At 41.4% G+C, this 20582-nt stretch overlaps 2 protein-coding genes across 4 annotated transcripts; both read right to left on the bottom strand.

The window, feature by feature from the left end:
• Nucleotides 1-665: 665 nt before the first annotated feature.
• Nucleotides 666-5382, bottom strand: car15 (carbonic anhydrase 15). The gene is made up of 8 exons (XM_038733970.1): nucleotides 4373-5382; nucleotides 4240-4269; nucleotides 3269-3445; nucleotides 3029-3174; nucleotides 2831-2923; nucleotides 2679-2745; nucleotides 2428-2588; nucleotides 666-2338 (listed from the first exon to the last, which is right to left on the bottom strand). Exons 1-8 carry the CDS (start codon nucleotides 4425-4427, stop codon nucleotides 2114-2116), a joined length of 954 nt encoding a protein of 317 aa, XP_038589898.1. The 5' UTR covers nucleotides 4428-5382; the 3' UTR covers nucleotides 666-2113.
• Nucleotides 5383-5522: 140 nt separating this feature from the next.
• dgcr2 (DiGeorge syndrome critical region gene 2) lies at nucleotides 5523-20284 on the bottom strand. Of its 3 annotated transcripts, none has more exons than XM_038733961.1 (11): nucleotides 19861-20284; nucleotides 13960-13992; nucleotides 13110-13232; nucleotides 10725-10811; nucleotides 10393-10603; nucleotides 9745-9821; nucleotides 9447-9629; nucleotides 9161-9364; nucleotides 8665-8814; nucleotides 7967-8203; nucleotides 5523-7883 (listed from the first exon to the last, which is right to left on the bottom strand). In XM_038733961.1, the coding sequence occupies exons 1-11, from the start codon at nucleotides 19940-19942 to the stop codon at nucleotides 7651-7653; spliced, it is 1620 nt and encodes a 539-aa protein (XP_038589889.1). In that variant the 5' UTR covers nucleotides 19943-20284; the 3' UTR covers nucleotides 5523-7650. The 3 variants fall into 3 exon arrangements, with proteins under 3 accessions (XP_038589889.1, XP_038589888.1, XP_038589890.1); XM_038733960.1 differs by having other exon boundaries at nucleotides 8665-8817; nucleotides 19861-20277; XM_038733962.1 differs by lacking the exon at nucleotides 13960-13992 and having other exon boundaries at nucleotides 8665-8817; nucleotides 19861-20272.
• Between the last annotated feature and the right edge of the window lie 298 nt (nucleotides 20285-20582).

The raw sequence follows: 20582 nt of genomic DNA, 5'->3' as shown, positions 1-20582 counted from the left end.
AATACTAGATGTTGTTATAATACCTGCCTGTTATAGGACCCATGTTATGCTTTTCCAAAGGTAGCAAGTCAAGTTTAAAGTCTACAGCACTGCTGATTTCCTCTCATCTCTTCCTCTGGTGATGTGTTCTTGTTAATCAGTGAGTTCCGCTGCTGTAGCATTTGGTTTCAGTGAAAATCTGCAGCCTGGTGTCACCACAGCTAAAGCTGGCATACACACAGTACAGAGAGGAGGCTTACTGTGTGTGCCGCCTCGAGGCCATGACAGGAGGAGGATGGGAGAGCAAGCGGTGAAGGATAACAAACCAAGGCACACACACCTCCACACCAAGTGATCTGATTGGCCTTACGTTATCACTCCAACTGAGTTCTTCCTGTTTTGTGTCCAACTCCTTTGGTAACCACAGAGACACTTTCAATGTCATGTTTTTTTTTATTTTCATGGCACTTTTGCCGTTTAAGAGACACATTTAAGCGTAACCAGTTAATCTTAAGATTAATGTGTGCCTGCTGCGTTGTGTTATAACAATTCACGCTGACACACCTTTGACACAGATTTAGAACTCTTTTATTTTTTTTTGCATAATAGGCATTGCAACACAGGAAATAGAGCAGAGGGGAAAAAAGCACATGCTGCTCACTATTCAGAAAAAACAACAGCAAATGTGACAGAATAGGACATGTTTATTGTTTGAATATAGGAAAAATTATGAGAATCCTAAAATTGTAAACTGACATTCAAGTGTCAATCCCATGTGATACTCTTTTCTTGCATGTGTGTTTTTGCAGGTTAGCCTATTCTGCATACTGAAGTGCTTCTCAACACGCTGCTGGTTTATATTAATGATGGTAATATGCAAATGATGCACACAGAATATTTTGCATGTTGGCGCAGGAGAGGCTGCTCATTAGCAGACTATTACCTCCACTTTACGTTAGGCCCTTTGTTATTGAGTTCTGCTATAGGCCTTTTTCACAGCAGGCATTTTGACTTGTCATAGTAGAAAAAGCACTGGTGTTACTTACACATTAACGATGGCTCTGTTCCATTTAAGTGCATCAGTGAGCCATGTCACTGTTAATATTATTAACTACACCTGTGGTTTTCTTGATATGACAGAAGTCAGGGGGAAAGTTTTTTATGGGAATAACTTGATGCAGTACATCCATGCAGCTCATGCCTTGTGTGGGCTTGTCTGAAGATGATGTTGTAAAGATAACTTACTATATAATTCCTCTTCAATTGAAATTCCTGTTTACAAGACAATACAAGGTGCCACCACACACTGTTGGTAAAACTCCAAGATCTGTATTATGAAAATACTTGATATGAACAGCCAGTTCCACTAAAACAGATCTTCATGATTAATACTTTTTATTTTCCTTTTTCAGCACTTCTCAACTAGCCATCATAAGGTCAACATTTTTTACTTTGTTTTATGACCAAATACCTGCAAAACTAATAACATTCTCACCGGCCTAGCTGTACTTTGTATAAATTAGCAAATGTTAGCATGCTAACACTCTAAACTAAGGTGGTGAACATGGTAAACATTACACCTGATAATGCTAGCATGCTGATGTTCTATCAGCATGCTAGCATTATCATTGTTAGCATGCTGACTAGCATCTAGTTAGCGTTCAGGGTAAATGTATCTTTTGTCTCATCATCACTTTTTACTTTTAGTATTTGTGTAGTTACAAACAACCTCTGACCCAAAAAAATGAAAAGACCATTTATGTTAGGATTGTACCTTTTTGAGAACAAGTTATGAGTGCAAGAGGCCTGGAGACATAAATGCACACATGGCTGTCACTGCAAAACACATTTCAATGCTATCATTGCTCACATTCACATATTTTTTAACTGTTAGTAACAAGTCTGTTTTATCACATTTTTAAAATGCACTAATGGAGTTAAATCCCGCAGAGACAACAGGGCACAGTCATGAAATATTTAGTAACAATTCAACATTTTACAGTACTCTTCTTCACAGTTTTTTTTTTTTAAATATGTAAAACTCTGCATTTAAAAGTCATTTTGGGGTAGACTGAGTGGCAAAAACACAACTTCATCTTTGTTTGGCGTTTCTTGATTTGGACATAACACAGTGCTAAAGTCCACAGATGAAGCTTCCCAGCAAAATGATTTGAAGCAGATGCACTGACACCGCTGACCTGAGGGGACGACTGGCCTTCCCTGTGAGGAGTTTGGCATCTTTGGACGCAGAGACGAGGCGACTGAAGGTGGGGTGGATGTGTCTGAAGTTGTTCTGCAGAGGTGTCACCTGCTCTGCATCCTCCTCTGTGGAGAAGATCTGTGAGGTAAACTGAGCCAGCTGAGGAGAAAATATGAAAGTCAAGTTTATTCACAGCATTTATATGTTGTTTGTTTTTTTTGGTCAGCAAAATTACTTATGAGACATACTTGGGACCACGATATGTAGATGGGGACTTCATACAAAGTCCATACAACCACTTGAGAACATGGAGGGGTGGTGAGGCTGCCATAATAACGGTAATACTGACTCATGTTGTGCTTCGGTAGAAGGCTCATCAGCGGAAATGGCTTGACTTTAGTAGTTTGGCCTTGGGAAAGGATGCACAGCCGTAATAGTACAGAGTTAAAACCAACACAAACAGCAGGCAGGAATTCATTTTCTTTTAGTGTCCTCTAACCTTTGTAAGCAACAGAGGACAGCTTTTGTGATACGAGTCCAAAGTGCACATTGTCTGCGTAAACAACCTGTAAGAAAGGACAAAATCAGGATGCATTTGTGTGAACATAACCCCAAATGCTTGAATCTGTTGACACATTTATGTAAACTGACGTCAATGAAGAATCCAAGGACAGCAAGTCCTGTTGGATCATCCAAGGCTGCTGTCAAATTTGGATGGATGGACTTCATGTTGACTATGTGCATCTAGAAATAAACAAAACAGCATGTTAAAGGGAAGGCAGCGCTGCACCAGCCTGCTGCAACAGTTGGTTGGTGACAGTGTAGAGCTGTCTACTGACCATACTGTACCTCCATCGGGTATCTGCGTCTATCTACCGTGTGCTCCGAGCCGTTGGTGGCCAGGCCTCCCCAGTGGAAGTGCAGCTGGATGGTGTGGTACACATCTGGGAGACCTCCACCGCTCACCGACATGCCACTGCCAACCTGGAGCATGACTGGGAGCAAACACAAACATGTAATCACCAACACAAATGCACACAAGAGACAATACCATACCATGTTCAGGATAGTATCTGCCCGTATAGTCACCAGAGTGTCCGTCGTTTTTAAGAGTCCAGTGTCCTGTTTGGATCGCGTCGAAGCCCTCCAGATGTAAAGATCCCAGAGACTCGTTTCTGGTCATCTGGTGGTCCAGATTTATAGGGGAGTGATGCTCTTCAAGTAAGGGGTGACAAGCCGGGAACATGTCTCCCCATGCATAAGGATCTGGGGATGGCGAAGGAACCACATAAGAACCGAATACACCATTGAAGGCAGAACAGAAGACGTGTGGTTCTCAACCTGGAGGTCAGGACCTCTCCATGGGGTCGCAAGATGAAACCTCAAAATTATTATTGTGATGGCAAAGAAGATAAATACTGAATCTTAATTTCCTGACCTTGGAAACAGGTCTGTAAGTTGACTAAGTCATTTATTGACAAGGCCCATTTAGTAGCTGTTCCAGAGCTTTCGATCATGTCATCTTTACACGCCAAGCTGTCGTCAAATTGTATAGTAGCTGTTCAAATGTTCAAATACTAGTCTGTTTTTCTTTCTTGTTTTGGTAAGTACTATTTCCAAAGTGAAGAGTGCGCCAACCCACTCAAAATATCTGCTGAGTAAGACTGCATGATGCCATCAAAATCTCCAGAACAGCTAAGTGGACCTTGTGGTGAAATAGCTCTGTCAAAGAAAGAAAGAAAAAATGCTACTCAAATTTTGCTCCTTTTTTTCAAATATTTTCTTTCTTTCCTTGTGAAATACTTGATTGAAGATTGCAAGAAGACACTGCTTCATTTTAGTGATCATCAACCAAAAATAGTTTAAAAATGAATAAGTATCAGAAGTTTAATTGTATAAAATCATAGTCTATTTCAGCTGATTAATATCGCCCATTGGCTGGTGAAATATTCACAAAAAAAAGGGAACATGTTACTAATTTCACATTTTAATAAGAGATCATATTCTTGAACTTTACTCTCCGTGTTTTAAGATTAGAAAGTAGTTCATAGGTTACTTACCACAGTGTTGCTCATTATAACAGTAGTCCTCTGGAATATAAAATTGCAAAAATGTTGACAAGCAAAACTCTCAATCAAAATTACGTAAATAAAATGTAGCTTTTGTCATCTGAGACTCAAGCAGGACCCTCACCAGAATTAACGTTGTTCGAAACAACAATCACCAGGAGAGCAGCAGTCCAAATCATCGTAGGATCGTAGCAGTCCGATGGATCCAGACAGGTGTCAGTATCTGAGGTAGAGGGAGATCAGCGCGAACGTCCTACTTAAATAGGCGCGGAGGAAAAAGCTGAGTTTTATTTTCTCCTGGTCTAATCAGTGAACCGTGTCATTACCAGTCTAGTGGTCTTTTCTGATCAACAGGCTCATTGATGCAGGGCAGCCCCCCCCCGTCAGCATAGATGCACAGTGACCAGTAACAAGACCCATTCATCTCATGGGAAAGTGTAGCATGCTGAATTAGAAGGGAACAGAATATATATGGCTTCATGTAAGAGGCATTAAAAAAAAATGACCATTTAACTCCCTCAGTAGTAAAACAAGACATTTAAAAAGGTTTCCTTTTAACTCCATTATTGTCCACCACAGTAATATTAAAGCACTGAAGGACACCATTTCTTTCAAACATAAAAATAATGCATCTGTGGAGTTTATTTTTTTAATCAGAAAATAATCTAAATATATAGTCCTTCGAGTAAAAAGGGGGTATTATGAATTGTCTTTTCATAAAATAATTAATAATAATAATAATTAATTAAGTAATTTTCTGAAATTGTGATCTAAAAAACTCTAGCTCCTTTATTTTTAGACACAAGTGTAATAAGTTTCACAGTCTCATAAATTCAATCATCATCTCAACTGAGCAGCTCAGCGTTAAGTGTTACGTCTCTCCCATCCAGGAATAGATCATGTGATTCTGTCACTACTCGGCCCGTGCGAACAAAGCCGCTTTTCTTCAGCGACAATACTTTCCAGAAGGGTATCGCTGTCTCTGCTCTGCCCACTGCCATATGAGTCACTGTGAGGTGCACTATATCCACTTTCTTTAAATTATTTGAATCTTTTGGTTGCGGTGGATTGGATTTATCCGACTACCTCCATCTCACTGTTGGGGGATTTCCCTGCATCCCACCTTAATCCTCTTCTGTGACATTTAGTCACAGCAGGCGGAGGGATTTCCTTGACGAGTCAAAGGACTCACAGAGCAGCTAAATGTCGTGATTGATGAGGTTCAACATAAGGTTCAGCATGATGCTGTGTTCAAACCCACTGACGCATGAGTCTTCCATCATGGTGCAATTTATTTGGCATTTGATTAGATGTACATCTACCTCAAAAAAACACAAGCCTCCGCCCCCCTGCAAATTAAGCTTCTTTTTTTAAATGTAAAGGCTATGAAATAAAAGACATGAAATGAAGAATTTTTTGTATTATACATAAAACATTTCAAATCCAGTAAAATTAGTTATCACGCCACCATAGTCTAGCACAGAAACTACAGTGTAAATGCAGCTGTTGGGTTCATGGGCAGGTTTTTTGATTCATACGGAGATGTGAAATTATATGCGAGCCTACTGTACAGGACCGACTGTTGCGCTAAAAATGTTTATATCAAAAGAATAATCTCTCAGCATGCCAAAAGAAAAAAAACAAACAAAAAAAACATGCACTAAAAAGCAGGTTGAAAAATAAAACCAAACAAACTTGATGGGGGGAAAAAATAAAATTAACCATCTCCTAGACACACACACACACACACACATGCACACAGTACTTTTTTTCCCCTCCATGACATTTTGTTTGTTGGATAATCCACTGTGGATTGTCTATGCCAAAAAATAAAATTATAAATGGGGAAAATAAGCTTCAGCACAAAATAAAGATGTTTTATACATTCAGACACACATTTACAGCTGGTTTTCTTGAGTCAGATCAAAAGTGGTTTGAATGCTGGTGGCTGTGGGTCGACCGATCTAACTTCTTCAGGCTCTGCAAAAATTCATCCTTGAGAAAATCAAACGATTGTCATCATAACAAGGGTCTAACAAGTTTATACTTTTCTTCTTCGTCTTTTTAAATGCGAGTAACAGACCCATCAACACCAAACAGAAAACGACTTGCAGCTACAGTCAGTGACCTCATCTTCAACCACTAACTGAGATAACTGGTGTATCGCGTGAAGAATCGCACATACAAAACAAATCGGGAACGGGGGTGGGGGTGGGGTCAGCATTCAAAATGTGACAACTTAAAAAAATAAACGTAAAAACAAAACTTGATTTAATCGAGAGATGAGCGTGCAAGAACGTTGAGCTTTGAGTCACTAAACATAGTTCAATTAGCAAAAACACGACTATCCTGCAAAGAGTTGATGATAAAAGTAACAACAATGGGACCTTCTGCATTATTAAATGACTTCATGATTGGAACAGTTATTTTAGATAAACTGACTTGTCTCAAATTCAATGAAGGGACATCATCCCTAATCTTCACACATGCACTTGAAAAGCTTCAGCGGGGAGTTCAGACTGTGTGTATCCCACAATATAACAATAAAGATTACAGCCTGCACTCAAATTATCATCAAAAAGAACACAATACCAAACTCAGATATTTATCAGTACCCACAACATTCCTTGATACATAATGCCTTGTCAGCATGACCTAATAAAAACCCTATAGCAGGAAACTAACCGTACCTTCTTGCAAGGTTAAACCTCTTTATTACAAAAGATCTTTTGCTGCAAATTTGCGCTATAAACCTGGAAGACAGCTTCATGTTTCAGACTAATAAAGTGAGGGGACAGTAGATTTTTATGAGCGAGTAGAAATCGAGATCTGGGACATGTCGTGACAGACGGTGCTGATGAGAACTTTATCGTTAAGCCTGACAGCTCAATTGAGATACGTCCGTTTGAACGACAGTATGATGCAAACAAAAACGCACAAGGATCTATAGCTGGCTTCACTGCCCATTGGTCATTCTTCACCTTGTGTCGGACTGGGACACACAAGTATAACAAATTTGACCGGCACAGACCTGAGAGGGTATTTACATCAGGGCTTCTCGATCAATCAGGCCAACTCTGAGATGTTTGCTCAAATGTAGTGTTTTTTCTTCTTCTCTGTACCGACACAGTCCTGTCTCTGCTCCCTCAGATGCCAGTGTCTTAAAAAAACAACAACACTAAGGCCAACTGCAGAAGAGTCTTCCGAAAGAGGGCATCCTCGCATCGCTGTAACACCTCAAAGACACAGGCTGCTTCTGATATGCCTGTAAACCTTTCCTGCCTGCAGTCAGCATTTTGATAAACGACAAGCTGCGTCGTCTCCCTGCACAGAACGCACTCATGACCTTCCTCCACCAGCAGGTAATGTCCGGATACAGCTCCCTGCCGTCCATCCACAGTCCTATACTACGGTGCTGAGGGTGGAGATACAGTCTGTGGGCATGGAGGCGGAGGCGGGGCCATCTGTCGGAGTGTCGGGCCCCACCAGGAGGGTGCTGCTATCTATGGAGTCCTCCCTCTCCTGAGAGGACGGCGCAGAGCCTGGCGTTGGACCAGAGGCGTTGGGAATATCAGCCTGGAGCCTGTCTCCCATGGCGTTCATCTGGCTCGGCACCATGGAAACCCCTCGGTGTCCTGCAGGTAACAACAAAGAGAGGAAATGAAGATGAGAGCTTAACACTCTGATGAGACACCTGGATAACAGGATCAGCGCCTACCAAGGTCCACATAGAGGAGGCTGTCTGGGTTGATGGAGGCCTCATACGGAGGAGGGGGGTCATCAGGGTGTTGGATGTCGGGGTATTTGTAGGCTGCGTACGGTGGAGGAGGCTCCTGGAAATGGAAAGCGCCTCCCTCTCCATCATCAGACAGATGCAGGGGAGTGAGGCCGGTGCCAAAGACATCCGGGCCGTAGTCAAAGCCTGGTACTCGTCTTCCAAGGTTAAAGTGATGCACTGAGCAAATAAAGAAAACAAGAGGGGATGATGGAAAAATACTGCTAAACAGCGCTTACATAACACCACAAAACCAAAGAAACAGCACAAACTTAATTGGCAAGAAAAAGGAGAGGGTTTTACGTGACTGGATGTATCTATATGGATTTAAATATCTGTCTCTCTGTCTGTCTCTCCACACACACACATGCATGTATGTCTACATGTATTTATGTTTTCCTTGATATTGAGTTACGAGGAGCCTGAATGGTTGCTCAAATAAATAATGACCGTTATAAAAGAACACTTGTTTGTAACCAATTAAGGCAGGTTGGGGAATTTAATTAATTCTTCTTGTGTATTGCACTGCTTTAAAATGATTAGAAAATAAAAACTCATGCACTGCAGTTAATTTAACTGAAAAGTCTCATTACATAACCAAATGATCATCATTTAGAGTCTCCAGCAGGCTTAATGCTCACAGTTTCCTCCAATCAGAGTTTCAATGCGTTCACGTCTCCGCTGACGGAGTCTGTGCACCATGAAGAGCAGCAGAGAGAGGATGAGAAAGGACGAGATGCAGCTGACGATCAGTCTCATCCCGCTGGCCATCGAGTCAAACAGACTGTTTCCATCTGAGGGAAAGACGAAAGACTGACATCACCTGCTGCAAGCCCACTGGTATAAAATGATCTGGGGGTGTCATGCTCCTGAGTGTTCATGTATGAAGATTAGACAGTTTGTCCAAAATCACACAGACACCTCTTATGTGAGTTCATGATACAATATGCTGTATTCAATGCTGTAGATTTGGAGAAGCACCACCTTGTGGGACTGTTACACGGAAATGACTTCATGTCAACAGTTTCTATGCACCAGCTACCACAAACTGGTGGCTGAATGTCCTTGAGTATTCGCAGGGGGAAAATACTCTGCTAAAGTGAGAAATAGCTGTAATCAGCAAAATGGAGGCAGTACCTGGGTCGAGGCAGGTGAACTTGCAGCACTCTTTGGGATCCTTGCGGAAGTGCTGGCAGCCCTGCGGACGCTCACACAGCGCAGCTACACACATCTCAGGCTCACCGTCATGACACGTGCAGCTCAGACACGGGTCGTCCCCCTTAGGGGTGAAGTAGTAGCCCTCGTTTACAACATTGTCTTTTATATCCACGCACGTTTGCCCTGTCAGGGAAAATATAAGATCAAGACACAGTCCAAAATAAAACATTGCATGACTGATGGAAAGGATTAAATGAGCACATACTTCTCTTGCAGAGGAAGGGGAACTTCTTGTAGCAGTTCTCCGCGTGCCAGCTGTGCAGGCCTCGTTCATTCATGCTTTTGATCTGAAAGCGCTGCAGCTGGGCACAGAAGACGTTGTCCTGGGTGGGAGATGCCTCCCCAAAATTGGTCAGACCCTCAGGTGGCAGAAACACCTGCATTGATCCTGTTGAGAGGGAAGAAAAAGAAACATTTTTTAAGCATTACAGTCAAGTTACAGAACAGTAGTGAGCTTTCCAGTATTATTTATCTTTATTCTTTTTAAGAGTAAAGCCAGGTACCCTTATATGCTACCTCCCAGCGGCCCTCGAGGGAGTGGTTCTGATTGGTGATCACATACTGGTAGCCCACCCAAAACCTTAAAGACAAACAAAACAAGTAAATTACTACAATATTTAAATTTACTATGTCAGCATTTATGCATAAACCATTATTAATAAGCACTGCGACTGTTGGCCACTAGATGGCGTGCAACCAATGACTAGAGCACACTCTCTCCCCCACTTCTGCAGGAACATGCTGATCCTTTGACTGTATATCTTATTTCATGAAAACACAAAAATGGCAAAGCACAAGTTTAATAATTAGAAAAGGACATTTGCACTTTAAAGATTTTGATCTCTAAAGACTGAATGGAGTTTGTAGTGAGCTCTCTTTACTGTAAATGAATGAAAGCATGGCATGCAGCCGTTTTCTGCATAAAGGCCAAATAAAAAGGCAAAGAAAGAGTTTAGAGGTTGGACAGAGCTGCACACAGGGGTAGAAGCATCTGAAAAGTCTTAGTAGTGTTTGTGGTCTGTAATCAGACTATGTTAAGTGGTAAATATGAAGAAACATCACAAAAATATGATTAATAACCATGAAGTGAAGCTCTATCAAGAAGTTCTCAATAAAAAGGCTTCGACTGATTTATCAAACAAAATACTCACTTGCACTGGTCTCTGCGCTCACAGACTTTGTCATCAAAATCCACCTCGATCTTCAGTATGAACTGCAGCTCCTCGTTGGTGACAAACGTAGCCAATGAGCCGTTGACTTTCTGACAAGTATCCACAGCCTGCCAGTAATTCTCGTTCCTCAGATACACTTTGTAACAGCTGGCCGTCTTCTCGTAGTGGTGCCACCCACTGGGGCATTTCTCTGTGGATGGGTAATAAAACTTTAAGCACTGTGCTTGCTGAAAGCTGGGTTCTAATGCAGAATCAGCAACAATATAATCAACTAAAATCAAAACGGGTGGAGAGCGACGGGAAATGCTTACTGTTGAAGCGCACAGGCTGAGCCACACCAATGACGTCTTCTACCTGGTCATATCCATTGCCAAAACGAAACCTCTCCTCCTTAATAGCTGCGAAAACAAATAAACATGGACACGTTTTTTACCCAACCTGTATTTGTGTTTATTAAAAAGATTTCTATAGAACTTTTTTTTTTCCCCCCAGGCAAGGTTGCACAACATAAACCAATGTGGTTTATGTTGTGCAACCTGTTAAAAGCCTGTGATATAACGAGTCTTTTTTCATTTGATAGATAAAACACATGAACTGTCAGTGCTGCTTGCAACATTTCGAAACGTAAAGTTTGTGTCTTAACCACCAAGAAGATCCAGGAAGCGGATACAGATTTGAGGAAGATACAAGCAGAACCACAGAAGGTCACTTTATTGACATTCAGACTGTGCAGATTGTAACTGTGCTTGTGTGTATCATGACATGGGGAGTCTATAGTAATTACAATCTAAAATCCCAGACTGGGCTACATACAGTTTTTTAAGGGGATTGAGATCTGATTGACATCAGGATGAATCTCCTGTGAATATTCTGCCCAAATATCGTAACTAGTCCTTGGTTTTTATACAAGAATGTGTGTTGAGGAAGGAGTTGCACTAGAAACAACAATACTAATTTCTGTATAAACGGTGTAATCCGATTTCAAATCTTTGATATCATGTCAACAGTGCCAAAACGCAAACTTCACCTATAAACAAATGAACAGGAAGAAGAAAAGGGGAAACATTTTATCAGTGGAATGATTAAAAAAAAACAGAAGCAGGCAGATTACTCACATGTTGAAAAATAGCTGACATTTAAAGGTGATTTTTCATGCAACACTGTAGGCTGATAAACTCAAATAATCTCAGTGTTCCCTTGATTCAGCAAATTATAACCGTTGTCAGAATGAGCAAAAATTACAGGAATTACAGGTTATGAAAACAGCAGCACTGTTTTCTGTAGCAGGAGTTTCATCTGCTTTGAATTACAGAGGAAGAGCAACTCAGCTCCCCAAAGTAAGACATAAATTGAACTGAAAACATGACATTTAGAGAAAAAAAAAACCCAACTAAAAGCTAATAATTTCTTTACAGTTATTGTAGTTAGTTCTATTGTACATCTCCATCTTTAGCTTTAATGAAATTGTTTTTTTGTTTGCAACCTGGCTTACTTTTGTACAGTCTGTGTTTGTGTTTCCTCTTTAACCTGCATTGACATTATATGGCTGAACAGTTTCCCCCTGGTATTTGTCTGGCTGGAGTTAAGTGTGTGAGGGATTGTTCCACCTTGCCACATTATTCACCAAAGAGCTAATCCCAAACAAGAACATTGATTTCCATGCGTGCTGTTGATTTAGCTGACAATAAGCCCTCACTGGGGCATGTGTGTGAGCATTGTTTGTTTTTTTTTCCCTCTTGCATTTCTCTGTGAAACCACAGCTACTCTGCGCATACGGAACAACGTGTAAAAACACAACATGAACATGTAGAATATACGGTGTAGGGATTTGAGGTAAGTACCTTTTATTGGTGAGTAAGCAAAGACTGGCTTTCTGCTTCAGCATGCGGCGCTGTTGGTGATCTTTTAAAAGTCCAGCCTTCGCCTGTTCTCTAAATGTGGTTTTACCAAGGAATGAACAGAGTCCAGTGTAAAACCTCAATCACTATACAGTGTTGTTGGCAGGCCTGCGGTGTTAACTCAAAGGCATGATGCACAACCACTGCTGTATGGAGGTCACATGCTGTACTCAATCCTTTCAGTAATTTCTATTGTGCGGTCAGAGATCTGGGGATAAGGTCTCTCTGGATTTAAGAGGGGAAAACAATAGGATTTCGCTCAAAGGATTAGCACTGCAACATCCTACGCAGTGTTGAAGAGATCAAGAAACGCTAAACAAAAACACAGACACATGTGCAGCCACTCAGAATTTAACTCTGCCATCTGACGCTGTCAGTCCAGAGCTGCTAGTCCTTTATTTTGATTCACTGTGGTGGATTAGTGGGACCTTTTCAGACCTGCAGACTCAAACCACGTCTGAGCCGTTTTATTAAAGCAAATCAGCTGAATTGAGATATGTGTGAGGGTTTTATTGTGCCACACACAATAAAAATATGACTGGGTCGTCCTTCAGTTCAGTCAGGGATGCATTTACAGGCCGCTCATGTTACTGAACATCTGAATATTGTGTGATCAGGTCCCAGTGCGTCCTTAAAGTGTTCTGAGTGCGTTCACACCTGTGTGTGTAGAGCTGTCCAGCTGTGACCCGATCAAGTGTGAAAAGGTCCTGGGCATTGCTATTCTTTCCAGAAATCAATCATGTTATGGGTGTTAGGTAACAGACTGGGTGCGAAAGGGCTTAAGTGAATTAAACTTACGGGGACAGTCCATCTCGTCACTCTTGTCCTCACATGCTGTCCAGCCGTCACACTGCCAGGACATTGGGATACACTGCATCTTCCCACTGCGGCAGGCAAACTGCCCAGGGCTGCAGCGCTGCTCTGAAATACAACAAGAGAGTTTGTGTGGTCAAAGCTGCACGTGACGGCGCACTTCTCCGCACAAGAGGAAAACATTTTAAGTCCGAGTTCAGCGGAGCACTGAATGAGGCCACGTGTGCTTTCAACGGCATCTGAAAAAATAAGAGTTCTTAAGATGGTGAGAGGGTGAACATTTGGGCACACAAACAGATTTTTAAATGTTGCTTCCTGATAGCGACTGGGTGCAAACTGAGAAAAATCACTGTCAGTAAGTAAGTAAGACCGGCGCTACCACTGCACCGATGACATAAACAGAAGATACTGGACTCTACAGTGAAATACTGACACATATTAACGTCTAACGTCCTTCAGCAACACAGTCTGTGCTAAGTGCATCTCCATGCCACATGATTAGAAGACGCTAACAGAACCCAACAATGTTCTTGATGCTCGGGAGAAAGTTCAAACGATCGCCAAGCTCTTGTTTTTAAGAGGTTAAAATATAAACTATATTAGATACCTAGAAAATAATTATTTTTTTAGAATAAATGCAGATTGTAAATGTAAATATGGTAAGATTGTGACACAATCACATGTGTTCAGGCTTTCAATGTTTTTTTGCATGAGGTTTCTTATTACTATCTGAAAATATTTAAGGTCAGTAATGCTTTGAACTGAAGGAGCTGCTGATAAATTCTAACAAAATGATCAGACAGCCACTACACTAAAAGACATACTGCTTGCTTACCTGACAATAATCTTGCCAGAGCTAGCCGTGGACCTGAAACAAATAAACACAATAGAGTGACTATCCTGTATGTCAGCGTGCTATCTTTCAGGATTTCTTAAACTGCACTTGTGCTAGAGTCATTTTTAAAAGAAAAAAGTTGAAAAAAAGACAACATCCATGCTGTTTGTGCTGCTCATTATGTTGTCTATAAGGAAATTATTATTTATGAAGTCAAGAATTCTCTGGCATTTGTCAGTGCTCAGTGATTTCCCCAGTTGCTTGCCCAGTAGAGGGTACATCACACCATCTGTTCTTGGATACAGGTGGTGCACCTACAGTGGAGCAGGACCACCCACTCACCCGACAAATATGGCAACACTATTTTTAAAAGCTCTGAGCTATTTCAAGTGACTATTGTTGCATCTGTGTACCAAACACCACCAGGTGACATGAACCCACACAAACTACACTTTAAGCTTCCCACGGAGCGAGGCCACAACACACACTGGGCTTTAAAAGGAGTGATTAAAACCGGTCTTTGTTCAACTCGAGTTCTGACAGCAGCACAAATAAGCCTCAAAAAAAACAAACAAAAAAAAACAAACAAAAAAAAAAGTGACTTGGAAAGGCACTGAAACATTCAGATTTCCCACAAAAGGGCAGATTCACTATTTTTTTCAATGTGGATGTAATTAAATGTTTCTCCATTATTTACAACCATCAACAAACAAACCAACTGGACGATTACTCAGACCTTCAAAAGAAAAACATAAACCTTGCTTTATCTGGTCGTATTGATTTCTTTTTGCGTCCTGTTTATTGCATGGCCCAAATGTAGCCGAGTGAAACAAGGTTAATGAAATGATTTAAAAGAAAGGTATTGGTTGTAATCCGGTTTTTACTTGTATACAACATAGACCAGTCTATTTATGCTGTGAGCTTCCTGTTGTGCAAAAAGTTCATGCATGGTGCTTGCTGAAGGCCTAAACCTTTTCCTCACTGCAGTATGTTTAAACTTACTTTAAGGACGCCAACGCTAAATGAGTCTGTGCTGTTAACTATGATTAATGAGAATGCTTAAATAAGGTCTGTGTTGAAATGAAGTCAAACTATCTGACTTTGATGCAGATCGCCTTAACTGGTGGTCATCTCTGACACAGCAGACGTCGCCTTGTCTTAATGCTAAGTGGATTGAGACACATTACAGACCGGTCTCAGTCTCCTGGACCTGAATGCATTAGCGCTGATCCCATCGAGCCTGAATGTGTGTCAAATTGACAGAAAACTAAGAGACCATGTATCCCAAATACACTGGAGAGGGTTTGTGATGTTAATAATTAATTAATAAAAAGTATTTATACAACTGTTGTGAAAAGACAAGGTTAGAAAATGCTTATGGCTTTCAAAGGTAATAAATCAATCCTCAAGTGCCTGGAAAGATATTACAATTATGTGTAAATATCTCCATCATATTTAATCTACACTCTCATAATGTTTCCACTTGCAAATCTCCTATAGACAATAACACTTTTTTTTTTTTTTTACTAGCTTTGTGGGCATTTTCTGTGGCTGCCAGGCAATCCGACAAATCCAAAAACAGCTGGTGACTGTTTATTTCAAATGTAGCGGACATTTTTTAAGCTATATCTGCATGTGCACAGGACTAGAAAATAGGTGCCTGGTTTGTGGTTCCTTATGCCGGTGGTTTGAATAAAGACTCACTGCCTGCACAGATCAGTATTCACGCTCTCTGTGCTTTTCTGATAAATGCTGCACAAGAGGAGCACGAGTGGAATTTATTCAGATACCAGCAGCCTACTGCTTTAGGTTATCAGATGTTATATGTTGAAGTGCACTTTCCTTGTCATCATCTGAACGTCCTGGTGATGGGGCACCTGAATCGGCTGCATGAAAGCTCATCTTTTCCTCTCTGTTTGTTGGGATTTTATTTATGAAATTGCACTGCACACATTTGATAACTAGGTTGATGTTTCTTTCCCTGGGCAAACTAGAAGAAGACCACTGATGGTTCGGGATATTCACAATGCAAGGTGGCGTGACGTGCTTGACATGCAGCAAAGGCTACTGCTGTACACACAGTAAGGCATCTGCGTGATGGGTTGGGAATAATGGGGAGTTTCCCCTTTTTGAAGGCCACGGGCAAGCAGGATGAAATCATCTCTTATTAAGGCTATTTCTCTCGCAAGCTTTGAATTTTGTAATGTCAAGCCTACAAATGAGTGAACGCTGGCTACCCTGAGAAAAGTGAGCCTTTGCATCTCTTACATAACCACCAGGACAATACAATAAAAGACTATGAGACTGCCCCAACTTTGTCCCTCTGAAGTATAAACGGCACAGCGAACAGGCCTTGTGCTCATGCTGCATCATCTCCAGCCATTGATGATTCACATAAATGCCGAGGCACTCTGTTAAAAGTGCTTAGTGGATATGTCCCTTCATTTCTTTTTCCTTTTATACCACCTCACATTTTAAAACCAATATATTTTCTCTTCACAGTGTGGATGAAAGCACTCCGGGTCAAATTCTTTCGAGCTGTTTGGTTCAGCCTATATGTAAGAAAGCCGTTTTAGGGTAGGTAATTATTACGTGTCACTGGCTTCCAAGAAGTTAATCACATATTTTTGTTTTTACTCTGTTGCACTGAAAGGTTCAACGCGTTTAGTTCAGTAACAATATGACAATGTCAATACTTAATTGATTAAAATAATGGTAAACAGATCTGCTCTAAAATACAGAGCTGTACTGCTGAGGTTTACCAGTAGGAGAAAAGGTTAACTGGTTATTTACTACATAAGAATTAATTCATTTCAATAAATGTAAGCATCTAATGTGTTCCAGGGATAACAAGTATGAACTTTACTGACCTGTGGCAGAAACCAACCATAGTCTATTTGCAGGCGGCTGGTGGGGTATCAGGTGCAAGATACTTGGCTTTCAAACGTTTTGTCAGCCTGACTGAAACCCTGCTGCCCTGTGACTCCGTCTGTCTCCTTCCCTGACATTTTCCTCAACGTACACTTTCAATTGCTCAACAATAGGACAGCTGCGTGAGCAGGATGTTGCAAAACATTTCAGGTGTGACCGTGGAAAAAGTCTTGCTCATGAGCCAGAGGTCTGCGGAAGGTCAGTGCTGTCTCACTGACTCCTGCAGCAAGAAATTATGCATCTGTGCTCTTGTAACTTCTAATTGCTGACAGGTGAATAAAGCTGAAAAACTGGCAAAAGAAACAGCAATCAATAGACCTTGTGCCCTTAGAAAGACAATCATAATGTATGTGTTAATGTCCAGGGTTGAAAACTACAGGCTGCACCCGGTCACAAAGATTATTTTATGACAACCCATTGATTTACCAATCACACTGGAGACATCATCTATCATATCAATCAACCTGTCTTATCAACAATGAGTGATTTCCACAAGTCATTTTCAAATGTTTGCTTCCATTGTCTTTTTTAAAACAAAAGTGCATCATTGCAAGTATTAGTTAACTATCTGCTGCAACTGTAGTCTCGTCAGTGGGGCATCAGGTTAACAAAAACATCTGACCGACCACGGATTAAGTGTGTCAAAACTACAGCAAACTTTTTTGTACCCAACATGCTGTGATAAACCAGCTGCCGGCCTATCCCTGTCGGCTCACTCTGCCCCACAGACAATAAACAAAGTTGAGCAGACTGGTTGCTCAAGCTGATGGTCGTTTTTCCAACGGTTTGAGATTTCAGTCTTGCAGCAGCCACAGGACATGCACATGTTCTAACCACAGAGCCACTGCACTGTCCTGGTCATGTGTAGGCTATTTGATCATATCCATTTCCGTTTTTACATTTGTCAGGTACTTTTGAGTAATGCAAAACCCGATTGGAGAGCCATTATTTTCATGTGAAACTTGCTTTGGTCATTAGAAGTGATTCAGATTATATTTTGAATTAAAAGCCCTTCGAATATTTGGCGTTCTCCCTCGAATGGAGGTGCAAAATGTTGACATTTTAATGTTGCCTGGTTCTCAGACAAATATCCAGACCTGGTTGAACAAAACTCAAAGCTTTTACCAAAACAGCCATTTGGATCTGTGACAGTAACATTAGAAATAATCTTTACAAGGCCATTATCTTGCTTGCGAAAACCTGCTGTGGAACAAGTGTGAAAATCAGGCGTCAATTATAAAAATCAGACATTTTCTGAAAAGTCTGTAGGAACCGTGACACAAAGGCCCCCAAACAACTAGCAGTGGTTTCAAAAGAAAGTGTCCACACAAAGTGAAAAAAATACAAACTACAGTTAACCTTCCCTTTTCAGGTTAGTTTATGCCGGTTATAAGTCACATAAACAAAAAGGTGCTGTGTTCACTCTTTACCTTTAGAATAAATATTGTCATTTGAAAATGACTACAGTTATAACTGTAGTGCAAATGAACCACAAAGAACCTCCTAAAATGAACTTAATGTCTGTCCACGAACCAAACCATCCATCGTCAACCGCTTATCCTGTGTACAGGGTCGCGGGGGGAGGGGCTGGAGCCTATCCCAGCTGACATTGGGCGAAAGGTCGCCAGTCCATCGCAGGGCCATACATAGACAGACAACCACACAGAAAGGCCGGGGGTTTGAACCCACAACCTTTTTGCTGTGAGGCGACAGCACCACCCACGAACTGAACCTCTCCACAGAAATGAACAATAAAAAGGTCCATGCAGTGTTGTGTGTAACATGTTATCTGGGCAGGGAGTTACTCTGTTGGATTAAGCCAAACAATAATGTGCTTATCCATGACTTGACCTGATAACACTTTCCAAATCCCGACCGCCAAGCCACATGATAGTCGGGATCACAAGATGCATTTCTTTTCTTGCAGCTTCAAAAAGGTATCCATGCAAGTGCTTGCATTCAAAGCACGAGTACAGGCTTTCAATCCAGACAAATCATGTAAAATCACGGTCCACTCTGATTCATAAAATACTGGCATTTTGTGACTAACGTGACTACCTGAAGACACCTTCATTGTAGCAGCACTGTACTGGAAGTGGTTAGATTACTTTAAACAAACATGCACAGTATGTATTTCCTTATTAGGGGGCTTGTATGGTTTGGACTGTGTCTGCAGTCTGTGTTGCACACAAACACAAAAGGATTGATATGCTGCGATCCAAAGAAAAATATTCATTCTCATCTCTTTTATCAACTTAGAAGTCACATAACGATGGTCCAAAGCATCTTTAGGACAATTCCATGACAATCGCATTACTGTTTTTTTTTTCTTTTTTATTGCTCCGATACGTTTAACTGTGTAGCTAAAGGATGAGTCAATGGGAGGCAGTTTTAGTGATGCAGCAGCATGAATCTCTGACATGCATTTCAAATTACAGCTTCACTGCTAAGCGGGCACAAACCATGCCGTGATGTGGTTGAGGGTAAACACACCTTGGCTCAATTGTTTACACACCTTTTATTATTTACAAGAGTTAAGATATCCACCTTTTATGATATGAGTCAACACAAATATTTTAATATATTGATAATTTCTCAATCCCAATGCAGCTGTTTATATAAGCGTTAAAACGAGCTAAATTATAAAACAGAAGCAAAGGTCTTTATTTGGAACAAACAAATATCGTTAACGTTTTTTTTTTAGAGAAATAATGTGGATATGTGGGCTGGATGACGTTACATGTTGTCATTTAGTGGCTGCAGAATAGGTTTTTAGCTTTGCCTACTGCCACAGTACCGACAGCGAGGCGGTTCTCCACGCTGCCCAGCAGCAGCTCAGTTTAGAAACTACCGGAGGCCGTGGTTTACCCAGCAGGCCTTTCCGCCTGACCCGCAGCTTTCTGCTCACAGCTGTAATCCGTTTCTCCCACTTCCGAGCCCACGGGGGGAAAACAATTTAAATTTATTTACCTGTCCGTGGTGGGTCCGTTAGCGTGAGGACGAAGAGAAGAGAGAAGAGGACGAAACTGCTGCTGTCAAGCTTCGGCAACATTTATCCTCCATTCATAGTAACTCCTCTATTCAGAAATGTTTTTAAAAATATATCCCGAAGATCTGCACTGCCGCCGCCCTCTCCGGGTTTATAACGGTAAACACTTAACACAGTTTACGCTCATTTTTATGCACTCAAAGCGGCAGCTAACGAAGAAAAATAGCATATATGAAGCATAGTCGCTCCAGATTGTGGTTAATCTGTCCCTGCAGCTAACGTTAGCTCGCTGGCTCAGCCGTTAACGTCGTCTGTCCTCCAGCGCTGCTGCTCGGTGTGAAGCGGCGCTGGTCCAAGATGGCTGCGGCCTCCCATCACAACAATCCCAAACATGGAACAGGCTATCAACTGGAGGAGCTGCCGGGGCGGAGTCTAGCAGATTACACCCAGGGTGACACACGAGAACCAATGTGAGTGCGTGTGTGTACCCGTTGAGATTACAATGTGATGAATCCGACAAAATATTATCACTGGTTGTCCTGAGCGGATGGCATCGACACACGGATGAGTGGCGCAGTTTATCACACAGCTTCGTGCGAGCTGCTGACACACTGCACTGTGTGTTTTCCGGTCCTTGTCACACATAGCAGACGACTTTGATGGAGTGTTGTTGTGCTAATTAAAAAGCTTATGAAATGAAAAC

The sequence above is a fragment of the Micropterus salmoides genome, unplaced genomic scaffold, assembly GCF_014851395.1.
Source record: "Micropterus salmoides isolate LMB-PRFRI ecotype aquatic unplaced genomic scaffold, ASM1485139v1 Ms_hic_scaffold_20, whole genome shotgun sequence".
Classification (NCBI taxonomy): domain Eukaryota; kingdom Metazoa; phylum Chordata; class Actinopteri; order Centrarchiformes; family Centrarchidae; genus Micropterus; species Micropterus salmoides.
Note: the sequence above shows the minus strand (reverse complement) of the source record. Positions and strands in the feature narration are given on the sequence as shown.